At 35.8% G+C, this 20,614-nt stretch overlaps 2 protein-coding genes across 4 annotated transcripts in view; one reads left to right on the top strand and one right to left on the bottom strand.

Moving 5' to 3' along the window:
- The first annotated feature begins 296 nt into the window (after nucleotides 1-296).
- Nucleotides 297-13,900, top strand: LOC129275426 (conditioned medium factor receptor 1-like). Of its 2 annotated transcripts, XR_010295747.1 has the most exons (11): nucleotides 297-673; nucleotides 1,012-1,566; nucleotides 2,951-3,175; nucleotides 5,397-5,533; nucleotides 6,581-6,855; nucleotides 7,320-7,499; nucleotides 8,189-8,278; nucleotides 9,107-9,251; nucleotides 9,986-10,062; nucleotides 10,685-12,080; nucleotides 13,600-13,900. XR_010295747.1 is itself a non-coding variant. In XM_054912108.2 (10 exons), the coding sequence occupies exons 2-10, from the start codon at nucleotides 1,030-1,032 to the stop codon at nucleotides 10,867-10,869; spliced, it is 1,851 nt and encodes a 616-aa protein (XP_054768083.2). In that variant the 5' UTR covers nucleotides 297-673; nucleotides 1,012-1,029; the 3' UTR covers nucleotides 10,870-13,900. The 2 variants fall into 2 exon arrangements, 1 of the variants encoding a protein (XP_054768083.2); XM_054912108.2 differs by having other exon boundaries at nucleotides 10,685-13,900.
- Nucleotides 13,901-14,144: 244 nt separating this feature from the next.
- Nucleotides 14,145-20,614, bottom strand: part of LOC129254803 (tetratricopeptide repeat protein 28-like) — a 42,359-nt gene continuing 35,889 nt past the window's right edge. For both annotated transcript variants that reach the window (XM_064109745.1, XM_064109736.1), the window contains one exon: nucleotides 14,145-20,220. In XM_064109745.1, the coding sequence (XP_063965815.1) occupies nucleotides 18,137-20,220 (2,084 nt within the window). In that variant the 3' untranslated portion in view covers nucleotides 14,145-18,136. The remainder of the gene's footprint in view (nucleotides 20,221-20,614) is intronic.

A 20,614-nucleotide genomic window follows, 5' to 3' on the forward strand; every position in this document is an offset into this window, starting at 1 on the left:
ACAAGATTGAAGAATAAAATCGTGATTGATTAATTTATTACCCATAAAATACATGCTATATGATGACTTTACTATTTTTAATGCATATCTCTAAATGAATTGACATGATGTCAACTAAACAAATGTTAAAATGATTAACAGAAAGTGTAAAGTGTCTTTTTCTTCTTCTTCTTCTTTTTTTTTTGGGGGGGGGGGCGGGTCGTCCCCATTCCAGGTGTCCTACCAATCTGCCATCAAAGCCTGCACAAGGACATTATTTGAATAGTCAAAATACATCAATGACAACGGAGACAAACATTGTTGTTCAATTCATGCTCGAATTGAGTTTCAAGTTGAGTAACCTTTAACAATTGAATTATTCACATGCACAACGATATCCCTATATAATCAGGATTGTAGACCGATCAATTTATGAGTTAGACCCCCTTTTGTCAACTTACAGGAAGGTGGGCCCGGGAGGTGGGCATACATTATTTAATGTGTGCTACCACGCCATTTAGATTGGTCGTATATTTTTAATGTGAACGAGTTACTCTCCAGACGCAAAGTCATTCGCAGTGATAAAGACAAGAATGAGCTGTATGTAATAGAGTGTGCGTTCAAGAATCAATGAAGAATAGGTTCCTCAGAGAGCTCTCAATCAGGCTGTACTGAATTCATCTGAATTTGGCATGTAAGTAAAATATATCTTCTCTATTTGTACATTTAGCAAATTCGAGGAAACTTTGAGAATATATATCAAAAAATCATAAAGCAAAATTAAATGTAGAACCTTTTTACAACTTGAGGAGAAACTGTAGACAAGATACAGATTTTATAACTAAGAACGTCGCTTAGGCGACGACCAATTGTAGCTCATAAATATGCAGTATACAAACCCCTACTTTGGCAGAATGTCAAAGGCCAAATTAAAATATATATATATTTTGTTTTTTAAAAATGGTGATAAATGTTTTTTATATTTTGAATCCAGTGTTATTATGAAGAACATATTTCTACTTTTATTATTAGTTTGGCTTAGGACTCACAATGGAGTCAAACTCGAATCAGCAAATAGGTGGTCAACCATCACTACCAAAACCAGAACCTCAGGACCAGACATCATCAATACCTCAAAACAAACCATCATCCCCACCACCACCGCCACCATCATCATCTTCATCTTCATCATCACCATTAAGCAAACCAACATTATCACCACCTGCACCACCACCATCAACATCATCATCACCACCACCATCAACGTCACTTTCTAAATCATCACCTCCAACTGCACAATCACAACAACAAATCAAGGTTTCGTCCCCACCAACACCACCACCAACAAAAACCTCTCCATCACCACCACCACCAGCACCATCATCATCACCACCATCATCATCAACTGCACCATGGATGGATGTCAAGCTCCAGTGGATCCTCATCATCTCTCATTGGATGTTAGTGTTTGGACCTGTTGTATTCATCAAGATGATAATGATAGCGGCCATCTCCTACTTTGCCTTTACCATCCTCACTACCAAACGCACAATGGATTCACTGTCAAAGATGTTCAAAGATGATAAGGTGGGTGACAGATACCCAAATTGGTGTCTTGGGGATAGTGAATATGATTGATTGCAAAACTTCATTTTACACTCTCATCTGTTTTAAGTAATTTTTTATCACTTTGCATTTCTGCAACATGATATAGTGTAATATGGTTATGGTGTGTGTGTGTGTGGGGGGGGGGTGTAATGGATGTCCCATTTGTTAACTGATGGCAGTATTGAGTGCATGTGGGTGTGTGTGGGGTGAGGGGAGGGGGCAAATACTGTAAATGCGAATCATAATGATGATATGAAATTGATTTTCTTTCAGCAACAATTTTGTTAAATCAAAATGTACTGAAATCATTCCTCGTTAGGGTGGGTTAAGATTAAAAAATGATATATTTTCATTTTGAAAATTGATAAGTCAATTAGACTGATTTTAGTTTGAATATGTTTCCAGTTTTACTGTGAATTTGACGTAATTCAATAGACAATAATTCATGAAATATCATTTGTCAATTAATCAATCTAGATGTATACCATTTTTCAAACTGGATAACTGGATTGTAAAAATTAGTTTACTCCAGGGGGCCGTTTCATAAAGCTGTTCGTAAGTTAAGAGCGACTTTAAGAACGACTGGTGATCCTTTCTTGCGCGCTAAACCATTGCCAATGGTATATACCATTTACTAAAAGAAAGGATCACCAGTCGTTCTTAAAGTCGCTCTTATCTTACGAACAGCTTTATGAAACACCCACCTGAAATAAAAGTGTTGAATGAATAAAAAGACCTGATTAATAGTATGTAAGAAGAACTGATTATTGTTTATCATTACTGATATGTGCTTTCTTTTAATTTCTTCATAAATCTAAAAGAAAATTGTGCAAGGTGTATTGTATTCCCTCATAATAATTTACATTTTCACTGATGATATGATACATGGCAAAAGAATAGTACAGAAAGAAGTAATCAGAAATGTGATAAATTTTATTTTCCTCTAAGCATTGGACAGAAATAGAATGATGGTAACGATGAGTGAGGTGGAAGTGGTAGTGGTGGTGGTGGTGATGGGGATGATGAGGATGATGATGTCATTAATTATTATCATGATGGTGGTGGAGGTGATGGTGTTGGTGTTGGAGGTGGTGATGATGTTGGAGGTGGTGATGATGGTATTGATGACTATTTATGTGGGTAGATGTGTTGGTAATGATAATGAGGGTAATGATTGTTGTAATGGTGATGACGGATGATGATGATGGTTGTGATAATGGTGCTAGGATGATGATCTGATATTGAGGACGAGGATGATGATAATGATGGTATCAACAATTAAGAAGAAGGTGATGACTAAGAACTTTATGTTGAAAAATCTAATTGACTCATACCCTCATTTCTTCACTACTTGAATTTACAGGGTACCAAGAAGGCCCACTATGATGTCGCTATCGTTGGAGCTGGTCCAGCTGGGTCTACCCTGGCTTATTACCTGGCAAAGTCTGGTCGGAAGGTTCTACTCTTGGAAAAGAAAAAGTTCCCCCGAGACAAATATTGTGGCGATGCAGTCTGTAAGACAGCGGTAGAGATACTGATGGATATGGGTATCTATGACGATCTTATAAACCAGAAAAAGGCCCATGTGGTAAGAAAATTTGAGGATTTAGTATAATAAATGAAATCATATTAAAAATTCATGCAAATCTACTTTCCCTCCCAAGTATAAAATCAAACAATATTAATTTTTTTTTCCACAAAAAGTGCCCCCGTTTTATTTTTAGTCTGATTGTCAGTGGTATAAACATAAAATGTTATTATATGTATATAACCTAACTTTATTCATTGGTAAACATAACTTATTGACCTATGACCGTATTTATATAATCACTTATTATAATTTCAGTAGAAGTAGTATTAGTAGCAGTCTTAATAGCAGCAGCAGCAATTGCAATAGCAACATCAATAGTAATAGTAATAGTACTACAGTGCGTCCCAAAAAAAACTATACACTTTTGAAATGGCTGCCAAATAAAAGATTTAGCACTTTGGGGGAAAAGACTTATAGATATGGAAAGCCAATATAGTCATCTTTCAAATGACACAAAAAAGTTGAAAAACTATTTATGCTTGAGCGAGTACTGCCCATTAAAACAAAGGGTATGAAAATTAGGGTGGGCCGGAATTAGCCTTCCAATTTCTTTCAGGTTTTTTTGTTTGATACTTGCAAAGTTGAGGGTTATTTGGTGAATAAAAGATCAGATGTGATCAGATTGTTGTTTGTGAAAATGTAATGCATTATTAAATTGAAATGTAATGCATGAGTGATCATGAATTGCAATTTTTAGTGCAGTATTTTGTCTTTATCATGTGGATCTCAACAATGTGTTCATGACAGTCAGAAGAGGGGGGTAATATGACTTACATGTAGGTAGGTGAAGTACGTCGATGGTATAAAGGTCAACAGAACATTTAGCAACCCCTCCCTCCATCTCTACCCCCTTCCCCCACTTCTTGAGAGACTAAGCTTGTCTAGGCTGGGCAGGAATTAGCCTTACAGTTTTTTGAGAGGTTAGTCCTTTGGAACTTACAAAGCTAAGGGTGTTCTGCTATTTATGAGTGAGATAAGGTTTGGTTTTTAGGCAAATTTCACGAGTTACTAAATTGAAATGTTATGCATGAGTGAACAGGAATTGTAATTTTAGTGTAGCATATTCATCTTGTGGGCCTCAGAAGTGTATTCGTGAGAGTCAGATTAATGTGATGGTACATGTTACAAGCAACAGGCCGAGATATGCTAACTTGCTAAGACTTGGTTAAAAGGGCATTCCTCTTCATTTTGTCCTTTTACAAATTAAAAGTCATATGTACCCTCCCCTCTCCACCTCCATTTCCCAGCCCCCCTCTCTCTCTTTCTCTGTATCATTTCCTGGATTGTAGCCTATTCAAAACTTAACTGCCAAGTGACCGGTGGCTGATGGTCAGTTTTTTTTATTTAATGATTACCAAGAAATTTAATGATTATGGTGATTAATGAAGTAATTTATTGAAAAAAACGAATGTTTGATTGGTCACATTGCACATTGAATGAGTTGATTTACTGATAAATTGTTGATTAAATGATTGATAGGAAAAAGTTGATGCCCCAATTCAGAATTAATCATGAAATCAACATTCTGCTCTGGACTTCACGTGTACATGACAATAGCCATCAGTCTCTCAACAGGAGGGGAGGGCGGGAAAGATGGAGGGGACGGGGGCTGAATGTTCCGTTGACCCTTGTTCCATCAACCTACTTCTCCCACTTAAGTCCTATCTCACCCCCTATTCTTCCGACTCCCATGAACACATTGCTGATATCCACATGATAAAGTTGAAATGCTGCCCCAAAAGAGATCCAAATGATAAAGTTGAAATGCTGCCCAAAAAGTGTAATTTATGTTCACTCATGCATTAAAGTTCAATTTAATAATTTAAAAAAATTGCTTAAGCAACCAAAACTGGTCACGGTTGATCATTAATTTATCACAACGCCCTTAACTTTGCAAGTTCGAAAGGATTTGCCTCTCAAATACTGACATAAGTTGGAAGGCTAATTCCAGCCCACCCTAATTTTCATACCCTTTGTTTCAGTGGGCAGTGCTCGCTCAAGCATGAATAGTTTTCCAACTTTTTGGTGTTATTTGAAAGTTGACTTTATTGGCTTTCCATATATGTAAGTCTTTTCCCCCAAAGTGCTACATTTTTTATTTGCCAGCCATTTCAAAAGTGTATAGTTTTTTTTGGGACGCACTGTAGTGTGGTAAACCTAATTGCATGAACAGCAGTAGTATACTAATGTCGTTGATATCATTACCTTTTCCCAACAGGCAGACAGTGGAGGTCTTGTTAGCCCTGGTGGTTTGAGCTTCATAGGGCGGAGTCTTGAGATCATGGGTGATATCCCAGCAGCCATTGCATGTAAGAGACTCCATCTTGACAATGCTATTGCCATGGCAGCTAAAAAGTGAGTTCACAACCTCTGGTTTCATTAAAATTATTATTGACAATATATTCAATAAATCTATTCACATTTCCATTAGCTATTTAAGTGACATGATTTAGTAGCTTGGAGCCTGTTGTTGATAATAGTAATTATCGAGCAGCCACCATGCAATACAGATCTCTAACCAATTTTTCTCCACATAATTAAATATGCACGGTTAAGATTTGTTTACTTAAAAATAAGAGGGTATCTTCCTTAATACATATATATTTATCAGTGTTGATGTGCATGTGTACATATTTCAAAATTCTCAAAAATTAAAAACTTAAAGATGACAAAAAGAACATAATTACTAATATCCAGTTTCTAAATTGTCACTGTGATACACATTTGAAACTGATTGAATGTAAAGCTACAGGTCCCCTAAATAAAATATACTAATTATTTATAAAGTGACAATTTTTACGTTTTAATTTTGTATATGCATATGTCTGGGAAAAGACTGTTCTTTACAACCAGGGGGGGGGGGGGCGTTTCATCAACATTTTCGTCCGACAAGTTGTCAGATCTGACAACTTTCCTTGATAATGATTGGCTGGGAGTCACTGTTACCATAGTAAATGTCGGATAAAACAGTACTTGTCGGATAAAACGTCCGACAAGTCCTTTCATGAAACGCTCCCCTGAAAGGTTATTAGTAACATGACTTGCTAAGCAACAAGTGATGTGTGCAAACTAATTCAAATTAGTTACTAAATTAATTAATTGAATTATGTTATGTTTTCATAGCGAAAATCTGAGTACTTAATTCACATGGTAAAAAGTATATGGGAGGACAAATTTCCAGAATTCTATATAAAATAATAGTTCTACATCTCATTTAGATAGCCACGTTGCATTTGATATGCACCATACAGAACATTACCCAAGTGAATACAACATTGCTGAAGATTTATTGCTTCAGTTTTCCCACTGAGAATGGAATCCACGACCCGAACTAGTCACCTCTATAGTATGTTTGCTAGTTAACCTGACATAAAGATCCTGATTTATTCCCTTTTCCCCCAGAGCCGGGGCGGATTTGAAGGAGAACAGTTCCGTATCGGCTGCTACCCTTGATAAATCAACAGGACTGTGGACCATGTTTCTGGAGGGTGGGGAGCAGCAGACCTACCAGGCACGTGTTCTAGCCTGCTGCGATGGTGCCCCGTCCACCATGGCTACCAAGCTAGGTATCATTGATACCCCACCCCAGGGATCATGCTCTAGGGCGTATGTAGAGCCGGGGACCCACAGGTTTAAGGCTGATGGTGTGGTGATTTATAACAAAGACATGCTCCCAGGTAATGAAATTTCTTCCAATGTTATAAACTCTGTTTACGAAGAGAGATAAATATATGTTATACAGTGCTTGGAACAGCAGTTACTAGATGACTGTACACACGATGATCATCATCCTTAGTGATTGTTGCATATATTACTAATCGATGTGTAGTCATAGAGGTACCATATTATATGCTGTGGATATTTTCTGCAGATATCAACATGTTGTAAATCATATTGTAAAGGACGTTCTTTCAATTGAATTTTATCAGCCTTTACAGTCACTCCATATTTCAGTGGTAACTTTACATGTGCTTGATTAATACTCTTCTAAGAATATGGCATTTGGATTAGGTTAAACTCTACTTTAAATTATCCTGTTTTATGTTAAAAGAAATAAAAAATACAATATTGTGAATAAATGTAGTATTGTAATTTATTTGATTTATGAGCAGTAAGTAAAATAATCTTTTACATCTTGCAGGATATTCTGCCCTATTCCGCCATCCAAACAACGAGCTTAATTACTGTGTCTACATAATCCCTGGTAATCCTCAAATTGGCAATGATGACCTACCCTATTGGCATGACAACATCATGAAAAATGATCCCTATGTCAGCAGGGCACTAGGGGACAAGGCTAAAGTGGAAAGGATGAAAGTTGGTAGGTATTTAAGATAATATGAATATGAATATCCGAAGGTTAGTTTAATGTAATATCTCTAAACTTTACATCTGCACTCTCTGGACTACAATGCCATCATCTTTGTTCTGCAAATTTAAGAAATAGAGGGATGGAAAAGTTTAAAACACATCAAGCTAGAGGAGAAACAAAATACCGTAAAAGTCTATTTATGCAAAAATTATCATTCATCTGGGCTTGAAAAGTTCTTTTTGCTACTGATCATTAAATAAATCATGTAATTTTTAATAACTTTTTTTATTTATTATTTTCTTCAATAACTAAGGTAAACATATATATTTTGCAATAGCTTGTAAAAGAAGAATTATGAAAAGGGCCTTGGAATAAAAAAAAAATTACTGGTTCATTGTTCCTACACCTGTGCAGATCTTCTATAAAGAAATAAATTTTGCAATTGAAAAATTGTCACGCACTGTAGTAGAAATACTGATTAACATTGGGATAAACAAAGTGTTGCAACTATCAGGCAAAATTTCCAAGAAATTGTGCCAATAGACGGTAAAGAGCTTATGCTTGGTATGTTTTTTATTGGTAAATGACGTACGTAGCTATTATGTGGAGTGATCTATATTCATCTCTATTATGTAAACTGATCATGTGTTAATTTTCTTGCTGGTACGAGTTAAATGTTTAATCATCTCATGTTACAGCTAGTCTGCGTTTTGGTGGTGTACCGCGTTCCTATGGCAACCAGGTAATTCTTGTCGGAGATGCAGCTGGCATGATTGACCCTATGACAGGTATGTAACCTTATTAAAAGTATGCACATATTCTTAGAATAGCATGAGATCTTTAAGACCTCAAATATGAACTGAAGATCTTTCCTTCCCAGATGCTTTGTAATTAAAATTTGACAAATTATGGGAGCTGGCACCTTTGAATACCTCATACAGATTAAATACTTTACACTCGACTCTTTTCCTTAACCCTATTTGATTTTCTCTAATTTCTTTTACTTTGATGTTCTTTATTCTCTCCTTTTCCCTTTCTCTCTCCTCCTCCAACCTGCATCTGCCTTTCTGACGTTTTTTGACTCTCTTATCAATCTCTCTCTCTTTCTCTCTCTGAAGCTAATTAAAGACCTGTATTATCAAAGACCTGTCCATGTTCCTTATTCTAGCTCCTTTATATGAAGAAATGTGAATTATTTTAACAAAATCAGCTTGCTCTTGTAACATAAAACAATTATTCTGTAAAGTTATTCTATCATTCAATGAACACAAATATTCCTTAAAAAGGAATTTAATATGGAACTCCAAGTTCAGTACTAAATGCTGATCACATTTTTTAATGAAATGATTTGATCCCTTCTCATAATCCATATAACTGCATGGTTAAGTATAGGGGAATGATTACCATCTGAGCTCTCTCAGGCTCACACAGTAATATCAAATGAAAAATACTTATAATCAAGACCACTTTACATAGAACCTAACATGTAAAATGAAATAAAAGAGAAAAGCCCTAAAAAGTGACATCTCAACTAGAATTCCCTTACACCATCCAAGAATATGATTTTAATTATTCATGAACTGATTTTGATCTAATCAATTTATCATGTCCCAAAGGGGAAGGAATCCATCTTGCCATGGATGGCGGACGCTTAGCGGCAATGTTCTTGGAGGAGGCCCTCGCTCATGGGAACGTGTCCAGGGAGGCTATGGAGATCTATCATCAGCGCTGGATGGATAAGTTTGGACACGATTTCAAATGGTGAGAAATCACTGTTGCTATGGTAACTAGTTGAATAATGTGAAAACTGGACTTCAGGAAAATATGCATGCACACATACAGAGCCATTAGCAGCACTCCATGTGAGGAGAATGCACATACATGTGATACAATGTAAATAACATGATTGAAGGGAACCTTCTGGGCCGTGTGAAATAAAGAAATACAATCACTTTTATTATTGAGTATAACTGTGTAGAAAAGTTACAATCACTTTTATATATTAATTGTATCTCTGTATGTTTGTATGTTATACTCTTAAGTTCTGGGGAGGGTAACAACTATTTTGTTTTTACGCTTTCACAATTTTTCTTGTCATTTATGAATCATATAAAAATATTAAGTTCTACTGAAATATGATTATCCTTTGAATTCATTTGTACTGAACTAAGGGGGGGTGGACCAAACTTTCAAACCAAATTCATTTGTGGTTCCTAAATCTTTGTTTCTGTCTGCAGCTCCAGTATATTTATTGGAAAGTGAGTGAATTCAATCATACCTAAATCCTCCACGGAACAACATTGCTTTTGTGTTCAGCTCATCTTCTGTACGCAAATACTTGGAAAAAAGTTTTTAAAAGCATGAATATCACCTGACCAGATTTAATATTACCCTAAGTACCTGTAGTTTTGTGTAGCTTCCCCCGGACATTCTTGAAGAGTGCAGGATTTCTTATCAATTACTGTCACATGTAAAATTTTATCATTCTATAATAGGTCATCATATATTAGTCAACTTCAATATAAGTTCCCAATATTACTGGATGCAGCAACAGCAGGTATTCAACGTAAAGGTAACTAATCTCTTACCCTATTATGTCATTTCTGCTGTTTGTAATTATAGTATGAAATTGTATTTGGAAAGCTGGACTTGCAATTTTCAAAGAGAACATTCACGCTCAGGCAAGCTGAGGAAATCATCCAAGATCAGATATGGATTGTTTTCTTGCTTGAAAAGTCCAGATTTATGATTCCCTACTTTCCTTGACTACAGTGTATATCTTCCATGGTGATTCGAAAGTAGAATTGGTTTATTGTACACGATGTGACAGGATCCAGTACAACATGGCACTGGTTGTTAAGAAATGAGTTTCAGGTGTCCTTAGTAAGAATGTCTCATTGCTTTGATTTTCTTGTTTACTGAATTCTTTATTTGATATTCCATTTCATAAACCTCCAGCCAATAATAATTGTTGACTATCTCTACAATCTAGGAAAATAAAAAGTTTCGTTAAAAGAACCATGTTTTCTAGTGGATCGGGACGATGTTCCCCTCAAGGCAAGTAAAAGACAATATTATGTAACTAAATAACTCTTCTAAAATATCAAAGACAACATACAACTAACATTTTCCTTTTTAATTCCTCAGCATGACATCTTAAAGACAGTCATCCTTTTGTATTAATTCCTTTTCAGGTGATTCTTTCATGGCCAAATGGGCGGACATCATGACCGGTCGAGTGCCAAAGGTCAACCTACTTAGACCGGAGTTTGTTATTGTTGTTGGCTTTGAACTTGCTTGCCTCCTGTCTCAGCGATTACTTGGGTTTGAATCAGGAGATACAAGTCAGGAGCATGAAGCAAGGCAAAAGGAAGAGTGACAAAAACAATCATGAACAGTCAAGAGGAAAATATATTTTGATATTCTATGATTATTTAAGATATATGATAAAATCACTGTGGAAACAAGAAGTTATGCCCAATGAAATAAAGTCAATCATACCCTTGCCAAATTTCGTAATTGAGATGTACATGAACAATTATCTTGTCCCGATTTATGTTTAGAAGATGAATATGACATGATTATCGAAGCTTAGATAGCTTAACAAAAAAAATGTCTGTTGCCTAATATAATAGCTTCACAGCTTATTGGGTTTCACTGCGATTTTTTTGTATTCCTAATTGGTTTGTCTATGCATTAATGGTAGGATTACAAAGGAAAAGATGCTGAGTGGGTTCCTGATCAAATTTGGCTTGGAGTTTTACTTCTTGTTATATCATCTTTTTTTAAACTATTTTTTCCCTAACCATTTTCAAACAATCGATAGTAATGACCAAATTGCTTTTCAATTATCTGTAATTGCAGGAACCAAAAATTCAATATAGATGAACACATTCTTCTTATCAAACATATTTTTATACATATTTGATACTACTATTTTCATACTACTTTGAACATTCGGTATAGTTTGATGAAACACTCCAAGTTGTAATTACTCTCGAATCACAGAGGCAATTAATATTCATTTTCAAATTTTTTTAGACTTTGTTGATGGAAACAAAATAAATGTTTAAATCAGAAAAATTAAAGTAGAGCTCATTTTTTTTGTCTCAAATATTGATGCTGCTGACTGATTTAGAATAGATTTCTGAAAAAGGATGGACGGTTAATCACAAAGGAAAGAAATTTTATTCTATTCCTTATACTATTTACATTCTCATACATGTTGAAGATGGAGGGTGAACCTAGAATTAAGTCTGGAGTTAAACCTAGGTTTAATTATGAAGATTCAACACATTCTGAAAGAAGGATGTTATTACACTCTTACATTGTAAGTGGAGTAAGCATAAGTTATGGTTTAGAAAGTCTTTAAAACTATATATATAACCAGAGAATATATGTGAGAATGTCACCAAAAATGAATTGGTATTGTCAACCTCACTCTCTACAGTGCGTCCCAAAAAAAACTATACACTTTTGAAATGGCTGCCAAATAAAAAATGTAGCACTTTGGGGGAAAAGACTTACATATATAGAAAGCCAATAAAGTCAACTTTTAAATAACACCAAAAAGTTGGAAAAACTATTCATGCTTGAGCGAGCACTGCCCACTGAAACAAAGGGTATGAAAATTAGGGTGGGCTGGAATTAGCCTTTCAACTTATGTCAGTTTTTGAGAGGCAAATCCTTTCGAACTTGCAAAGTTAAGGGCGTTGTGATAAATTAATGATCAACCGTGACCAGTTTTGGTTGCTTAAGCAATTTTTTTAAATTATTAAATTGAACTTTAATGCATGAGTGAACATAAATTACACTTTCTGGGCAGCATTTCAACTTTATCATTTGGATCTCTTTTGGGGCAGCATTTCAACTTTATTATGTGGATATCAGCAATGTGTTCATGGGTGTCGGAAGAATAGGGGGGGGGTAGGACTTAAGTGGGAGAAGTAGGTTGATGGAACAAGGGTCAACAGAACATTCAGCCCCCGCCCCCTCCCTCTTTCCCGCCCCCCCCCTCCTGTTGAGAGACTGATGGCTATTGTCATGTACAAGTGAAGTCCAGAGCAGAATGTTGATTTAATGATTAATTCTGAATTGGGGCATCAACTTTTTCCTATCAATCATTCAATCAACAATTCATCAGTAAATCAACTCATTCAATGTGCAATGTGACCAATCAAACATTCGTTTTTTTCAATAAATTACTTCATTAATCACCATAATCATTAAATTTCTTGGTAATCATTAAATAAAAAAAACTGACCATCAGCCACCGGTCACTTGGCAGTTAAGTTTTGAATAGGCTACAATCCATGAAATGAGACAGAGAAAGAGAGAGAGGGGGGGGGGGCTGGGAAATGGAGGTGGAGAGGGGAGGGTACATATGACTTTTAATTTGTAAAAGGACAAAATGAAGAGGAATGCCCTTTTAACCAAGTCTTAGCAAGTTAGCATATCTCGGCCTGTTGCTTGTAACATGTACCATCACATTAATCTGACTCGCACGAATACACTTCTGAGGTCCACAAGATGAATATGCTACACTAAAATTACAATTCCTGTTCACTCATGCATAACATTTCAATTTAGTAACTCATGAAATTTGCCTAAGAAACCAAACCTTATCTCACTCATAAATAGCAGAACACCCTTAGCTTTGTAAGTTCCAAAGGACTAACCTCTCAAAAAAACTGTAAGGCTAATTCCTGCCCAGCCTAGTCAAGCTTAGTCTCTCAAGAAGTGGGGGGAGGGGGTAGAGATGGAGGGAGGGGTTGCTAAATGTTCTGTTGACCGTTATACCATCAACGTACTACACCTACCTACATGTAAGTCATATTACCCCCCTCTTCTGACTGTCATGAATACATTGTTGAGATCCACATGATAAAGACAAAATGCCGCACTAAAAATTGCAATTCATGATCACTCATGCATTACATTTCAATTTAATAATGCACTACATTTTCACAAACAACAATCTGATCACATCTGATCTCTTATTGACCAAATAACCCTCAACTTTGCAAGTATCAAACAAAAAAACCTGAGAGAAATTGGAAGGCTAATTCCGGCCCACCCTAATTTTCATACCCTTTGTTTCAGTGGGCAGTACTCGCTCAAGCATGAATAGTTTTTCAACTTTTTGGTGTCATTTGAAAGTTGACTATATTGGCTTTCCATATCTATAAGTCTTTTACCCCAAAGTGCTAAATCTTTTATTTGGCAGCCATTTCAAAAGTGTATAGTTTTTTTTGGGACGCACTGTATTTTGTCTTCTTCCAGCTCCCCTCTTATTTTCTTTTTTTTTCTAACTCTTCCTCTCTCTCTTTCTCTAACATCATTAAATAAGGACAATATCCCCCTTAACCATCTTTTTAAGAATTTTGTATTAATAAATCTCTATAATTGTGTTCCAATGTGCCTAGAAGCCTCTTTATGTAATAGTCAAGACTTCTGATATGAATTACAAATAATTAGTAAGAATGACTTGTACGTGGTGCCTGTGGAATAGTTCTTACATTATGAAGATGATAGCAAAGGGTTTGAAGGTACACTGCACTGATCATACATACACACACCAATCCCTAAGGTCCACTTTCATTATAACTATAATGCAAAATACCATCTTAAATGAAGTAAAACACATAATGACCCTTTGATGTTGACCACAACAGCATTTATTCAATCATTGTGGCACATTCCTTTGCCTGTAGCACAAGAGATTTGATTATACTTAGAAAACACTTTACATTGTTTTTATTTAATACAAACAATCTCAATTCATATATATCCATATAATGGTAAGAGGAATAAATAATATTTATAATTGAATCATTTGGTCTTCCTGTGAAGAACAGTACAGGAAAACAGTTTTCAGAAATATGAGTCACTCGTCAAAATGACAGATATAATAATTACAAAGAAGGCAAGCCCCAAAATATAGACCATAATTCCACAAAAAGCAGCTGGAATAGTTACATTTAGGTGGGATAAAATAAAGCAACATATGAAGATTAATTAGATTTTATAGTAGAATGTAATTATCAAAAGAATATATGTTCATGAAGAGTAATCAATTTTCTGCATTCCTTCATGAACATGGATAATCAGAAAGATAGCACATATCATGTTCATATTTTACATACTAAAAATACATGTACATATTTCAGAAAAGAAACTAGAAAGTATGTAATCATATGAGATAATTCATAATCACAAATAGAGTTAATATCCCAATAAATAAGAAGGAAACTGCAGTTCAATAGGGTAGCATATATGATATGTTTCCTAATATTGAATATGGTAAAAATATGATTATATTGGAAGATTTCAAGCTTGGTGTCAACAGCTGGTATATGTTGGGCCAATTTTCAAACCAGCCACAGCTCAAAACTGTAAAGAAGGCTCTTGCTAGGAATCGCTACGTGATGAGATATCAGTTATCTTGTCAGTATCATTTTAAAATGATTTGTCATTCTTTGAAGGATACAGGTTTCATTCATACATTGATGAAACAAGGAGACCTGGGGGCCATAACACAAAGCTTAGCAATCACCGTAGAATATTTTTTGTACTGATTGATTGTATTGTCTACAATGTACAATCAATCGTGAAAGTCAGGTGTACGTTTAATCACTAACCTTTGTGTTATGGGACCAATCTTACAAACCAACTGGAACATGGTAAGCAAAGTGTATTTCTCATTAGCATTACCTAAAGTTGAAATACCTTGATTTTGATAAGAATTTTATTGTTGAACACGTTTCCAGGGCAAATGGTATATATTGTACTTTGCTATTAATGAAAGTATTTCTAATAAATTACATTTATAGTTTATGATATGAAAAATCTTGAGATTGGATTTTAGCTCTTAATAGAATTATGCATAACATTACAATTATTTATGAATTGGGTTCCAGGTGCATTAGTACTTCTAGAAATAAATAAAATGACAAAATTTACAATCCAATAAAAAGAATACATATAGTACACTTGATATAAACAGATCAAATAATCAATTCACCTTGAATATACCTTTGGACGGAGAATAACAAGCAACAGACTAGACCATAACCACACACAGTACCAGCAGAATAACACATAAGCCCATGATTTAACCAAGATCACACATATACCAACAATATAACTGTGCATGCAGATGTCCTAGATTTCATATGCTGCCAATATATAAGAGACTTGAATGTCTTTTTAGAAGATATTTGGATATTGAAATATTGATTGAGAGAAAATTGCAAGATTTCTTCAATAAATTTCCAGTTCTAAAGAAATTCCATTTGCCTATTCTCTGAATAAAATGCACCATATTGATGCATGTTCACCGCAAGATTTATTTTAATACAATCTTCCCCTGAATTAAATAAATGAATGAATTAATATTTAAAATGAAGTTGTTTTAATACAAAAGGGCAAATATTTTTATCTGGCTGTTTTTACTATCTCATTACCATATGAGCCTGTTGTAAATCATTATTGTAATAATGTTGCATATCCAGTTTTCCTTGACTTTTGATTACATACCATGCCCATTTAACCCCCAAGTTAATATTTCAATCTATAAATAAGATATCTCAAATCTTGAAATTAAGACTTATACTCTAGTGCAAAACCCACAACAATTAAACTGAAAGCACAAAGAAAAACTCTTTAATAAGAAAAAATAAGCATTAAAAAAAAAGGTTTGAATTATAAATATAAATGCTCTTTAGCATTATATTACCAATGTATATACACCTAGTTTTAATATGAAAAATGTCGGCTATAAAGATGTGAATTTGGTTTAAATGAGCAACATTTCATTTATGTACATATTTACAGTAATAATATAGTATGTACATCAGGTGACATATATTTGCACACTTATAATACAATTATATCGATTTGAATTCATTTTTTTTAATAAGTTAATTTTAAACATCATAAATGGAAGCATTGAACCAAACAATACTTGAATACAACTATGAACACAGTGGCTGCAAATTTGAGGTTAAAAACCAACAAGGGAGTACATATGCAAAAAATTGCAGATATAATAATGTAGAACAAAAATGTGTCCTAAAAGAAGGCAGAGTGTAAAAATATAGGAATTACTGTTGACAATTACAGTAAAAATCAAGCAAAATAACATGGAATGCATTTATAAAAGGAAATTAATCATCACACAGGCACTTGTAAATTTATTTAAGATACTCCTGAATAATCTGTCTTATATGCCATATACTAAGAACTAAACTCAATGACAAAGTAATATTCACCTGATGAATGTCTACTGTGTGAAAGGTCCTGTAATTCATATGAATATTAAAAGGGACGTTCAATCTAGCATGAAGTCGTTTTCATAGAAGCAGAAAAACAGAAGAAATGCATTAGTAAATATTTGGTGAAAATCTATCCAAGAAAAAAATCTATCAAAAATTAACAGAGTTATGGACTTAAAATCACATGCGAACAGCTCAACTTTTAATGTGATGCAAATTACAGAAAATGTGATTTTTTTCCTCCCCCAAAATATCTGGAATGATTTAGGCTGTGCATTCATTATATCATCGGATCACAAGAAAATGGTGAGAGCGTGCATTGTCTAAAGGAACTTATGAAAGTTAAATCCCTGCGTCATTATAAAACAAGTGCATTGTATTTCAGCATATTCAAGATTTATCTTACCCTAGCAACATTGCCCAAAGGCATGTTCATACTGAATTTACCATATAATGAGTTGCACATTAAATTCATTTAGATGAGGAAAAAGGTATATAATAACTAAAATGATATCGACCAACATATATTGTTCAAAAGATCATAGTAATCCAATGGAATAAGAGGCTTTTATGACAATAATAACCAACTGGAATGAAATCATCAATGTAAAGTTTAGTTTAGAGGCTGTTTTAAAGAAATAACAAACTTTTATTGAGTTTGGAAATTGCATCCTGAGAAGTTACATTTAAAAGATCCACAAAAACGTTCTTTGTGAGAACTAATTTTGAATTGTGTCTTTTATGTATAGTTCAAAACTGTTTCATATCTATTATTCATATAAAAGAAAATAAATCACAGACCCAATTTCGAAACCAAATGTCAAGTCAGAAAATGTTTTTATAAAACACCCATAGAAAAACTTTATTCAAATGGGTCAAAATTCAATGGAGAGTGAGATCTTTAGCTTGTGAAATGTTGACCTATATAAAAATTTGTTGGCAACTATGCAACTCGTGGAAAACTGTTATTGAGCACTTATTTTATATCTGTGGTTGTTTGTCTTTGGTAGTGTCTGAGGGCACATATTTTTTTGTACACATTCACCAATATATACCACCATATGTAACATATAAAATGCAGTAACATGTTTCTTTTTCATCACACTCATATTTTCACATGAATAATTATTCCTTTCTTAGCAACAAGTTGACCTTAATTCTAACAAATTGCTCATGAATAGCTCAAGAAATTGTTCACAGAGCTATAGTCTTAAAGAGCATTTGCCACACTATCAACACCATCTTGAAGAAGTCATGCAAGCGATTCAATACTGTTCATATTTGTGTTTCAACTGAGGGTGGGTATGTGTAAGTCATATTTTGCACACAATGCACAACAATACATCATCTGTAATAAGAGTGTTTTCTTTGCTAGCAAGGGGAAGACTGGAATACCCTCTGGCCAACAATCTTGCGTTCCCCATCTTTGGTCATTACCGTATGATCCCTCGGTGAGGCTAGAGGTGAGCGGATGCCTCCATTCATCATAGGTCTGTTTGGGGACTGAGGTGTACGTGGGGACATGGTGAGACCTAGACTGTCTGTTGAAGCATTACTGTCCAGGCTTCCTTGTCGGGCAGTGGTAAGCTGTCGGGGCGGTGTCTGCCTGTTTGTAGACCCTCCTGTTGGTACATGTATCACGCTTTGAATGGAGGATGTGGATGAGTAGAGGCTACTGTTAGTACTGAGGGCGCTGCCGGGTCGTCTACCAATATTCTGACCTGATGAAAGCTGGGTGAATGGTGAATTGCTGGAGTGATCTGAACTATTATTGGGACTTGGATTTAGATTCTTTTGGCGTGACAGCATGACTTGTTTGTAGTCTGGTGGTGAAGAGTAGTTGATAGGCTTGGTTAGTGGCAAGGTGGACTTGTTATGAATGGAATGACTGTTGTATGGTGGGGTCTGACGGCTGCTGTCAGGATCACTCGAAATAGAACTACGAGTGTAATCTGAACTCTTGTCACTACTATCACTAGTCCTTGATTCTCTTGAATGACTATTATTGGGTCTATATGGTATTGGTCCAAAAGTAGTTCTTGTGGGACCATTACTAGAGTTGGTCCCTTGTGGATTAAATCCATTAGTCGTATGAGGAATGCTACCATTTGGCTTGGAATGGGTGCTTTGGTTATTAGCTGTCAAATTACGAGACTTGTCAAAGAGAGGTTTAGCTTTGATAGGAGGCGGAGGCTTCCTGCCCGCCTTCTCCAATCGTCCAACCAATGAAGTGGTAGGGGCCGACATGCTCTCTGCATTAGCTGTGTGATGCTGTATCTTACTCTCCACCACTGTTGCAGAAACAGGATTATTGACCTTAGCAGCACTGTTATTGCTAGTGGTGGCGCTGTTGTTATTGTTGCTGGAAGTACTGTTGAATTTGGTCTCTTGTTCCAAGGGGCTGGCTCGATCCTGGCTGCTGTTTCTACGAAGCTTCTCCCTGTTGTGCTGGAGATCAGAATATTGCTGCATGCGTTCTACAGCAGTCATGTGCTTCATGGTGTCCTTCAGAATCTTCATGGCAATGTTCTCATGACCAAGGGTCTGCAGAGGGGATGTCCTGTTTTTTTGCCTGGCACCCTTAGTAGTACTATCAACACTGTCAGTGCTACTTTGTCGTCTTGCCCTTCCAGCTACGGCTGATTTTCCTGATGGGCTGTTGCCCCTGCTACTATTCTTTGAAGTCGGTCCCAGACTGGTAGAAGCTGCATTTGGCAAGAAGACATCTCCTGGTGATGGTGACCTACTGGGCCTGTTTACTACAGGCTTCCCTCTGGCTGTCGGACTCATCCGTCTCAAAGCAGCAAGAGTATAGCCACGCTCACTGACAATGTCATCAGTCTCATCAATGAATGCAGGATTAACTGTCCCTGCAACAGGTGAATTTGTGCCTCCAATCAACGATTCTCTCGATGACCTCTGAGAACTGATGGACACGGGACTTTCAGCCTTCAGCGTCAGTGGCGGTGGCACCGATTCAGGACTAAAGGCATTCTCATCCTGCAGGAAGGCCAAGACCTCTTGAGGAATACCTAGATGACCCAACCGCTTATCACTCTTGTTGCTATCACTCTCCTTCCGCCCTTCAGGAATAGGAGGTGGACTTGGAGACACAGGTGACAACTCTGGATTGTGCAAACCCATTGAACTCAAGCTGGTATTGGAGAAATCTCCTCTCCAGTTATGCGCCTTTGGGGTGGATGTTGTTGCATGAAGGTGATTCTGTCTGCCTTCCTTGACACTTCTCATCATGGATCTCGATGAAACCTTAGGGGGTTTGGACACCGGCACATCTCCTGATTTGAGGGAGTGACTGGAGATGATTGATGTCCCTGACATGGCTGACATAGAGAACCCTGACATACCAGACATTGAGGTACCCGATGTCTCCGAGTTCAAGCTCTCCATCGAGGAGAAACTCTCCAAGGGCAGGGTCTTAGGAGCTTCTGACGGATCTGTAGAGGTACAAAAAGATGAATTCTTCAGAGTTCAAAGTTTTTAATCTTATTTTAGACTTTAAAAAAACATTGATTTTGTTGAATATGATATATATCTTAGCACCTATCGACCAAGACAACATAAAAAGATAATCTTGATCCTGCATAAAACAGCAGTTATCAATGGTGACCAGTTCATACCTACTGAATGATACATGCTGACCACTGACATGATATTAATAAGCCTTGCACATATTACCTTCTTGTCAACAGATCACAACAACAATGCCAAATATCATGCTTAAAGGTCCTATGAAATACAGCAAAGATGCTGATTTATTTGTTAGCTTAGTGTTTACTAATAACGATTCCATCAAAATTTTACCCGAAAAACATCCCACATCAGGTTCAA

This window comes from Lytechinus pictus, chromosome 2, assembly GCF_037042905.1.
Source record: "Lytechinus pictus isolate F3 Inbred chromosome 2, Lp3.0, whole genome shotgun sequence".
NCBI classification, from domain to species: Eukaryota; Metazoa; Echinodermata; class Echinoidea; order Temnopleuroida; family Toxopneustidae; genus Lytechinus; species Lytechinus pictus.

Coding starts and splice junctions, on each gene's coding strand:
- LOC129275426 (XM_054912108.2), top strand. CDS start 1,030: ATGGAGTCAAACTCGAATCAGCAAATAGGTGGTCAACCATCACTACCA. Junction 8,279..9,106: donor CATGATTGACCCTATGACAG/GTATGTAACCTT, acceptor CATGTCCCAAAG/GGGAAGGAATCCATCTTGCC. Junction 10,063..10,684: donor AGCAGGTATTCAACGTAAAG/GTAACTAATCTC, acceptor ATTCCTTTTCAG/GTGATTCTTTCATGGCCAAA.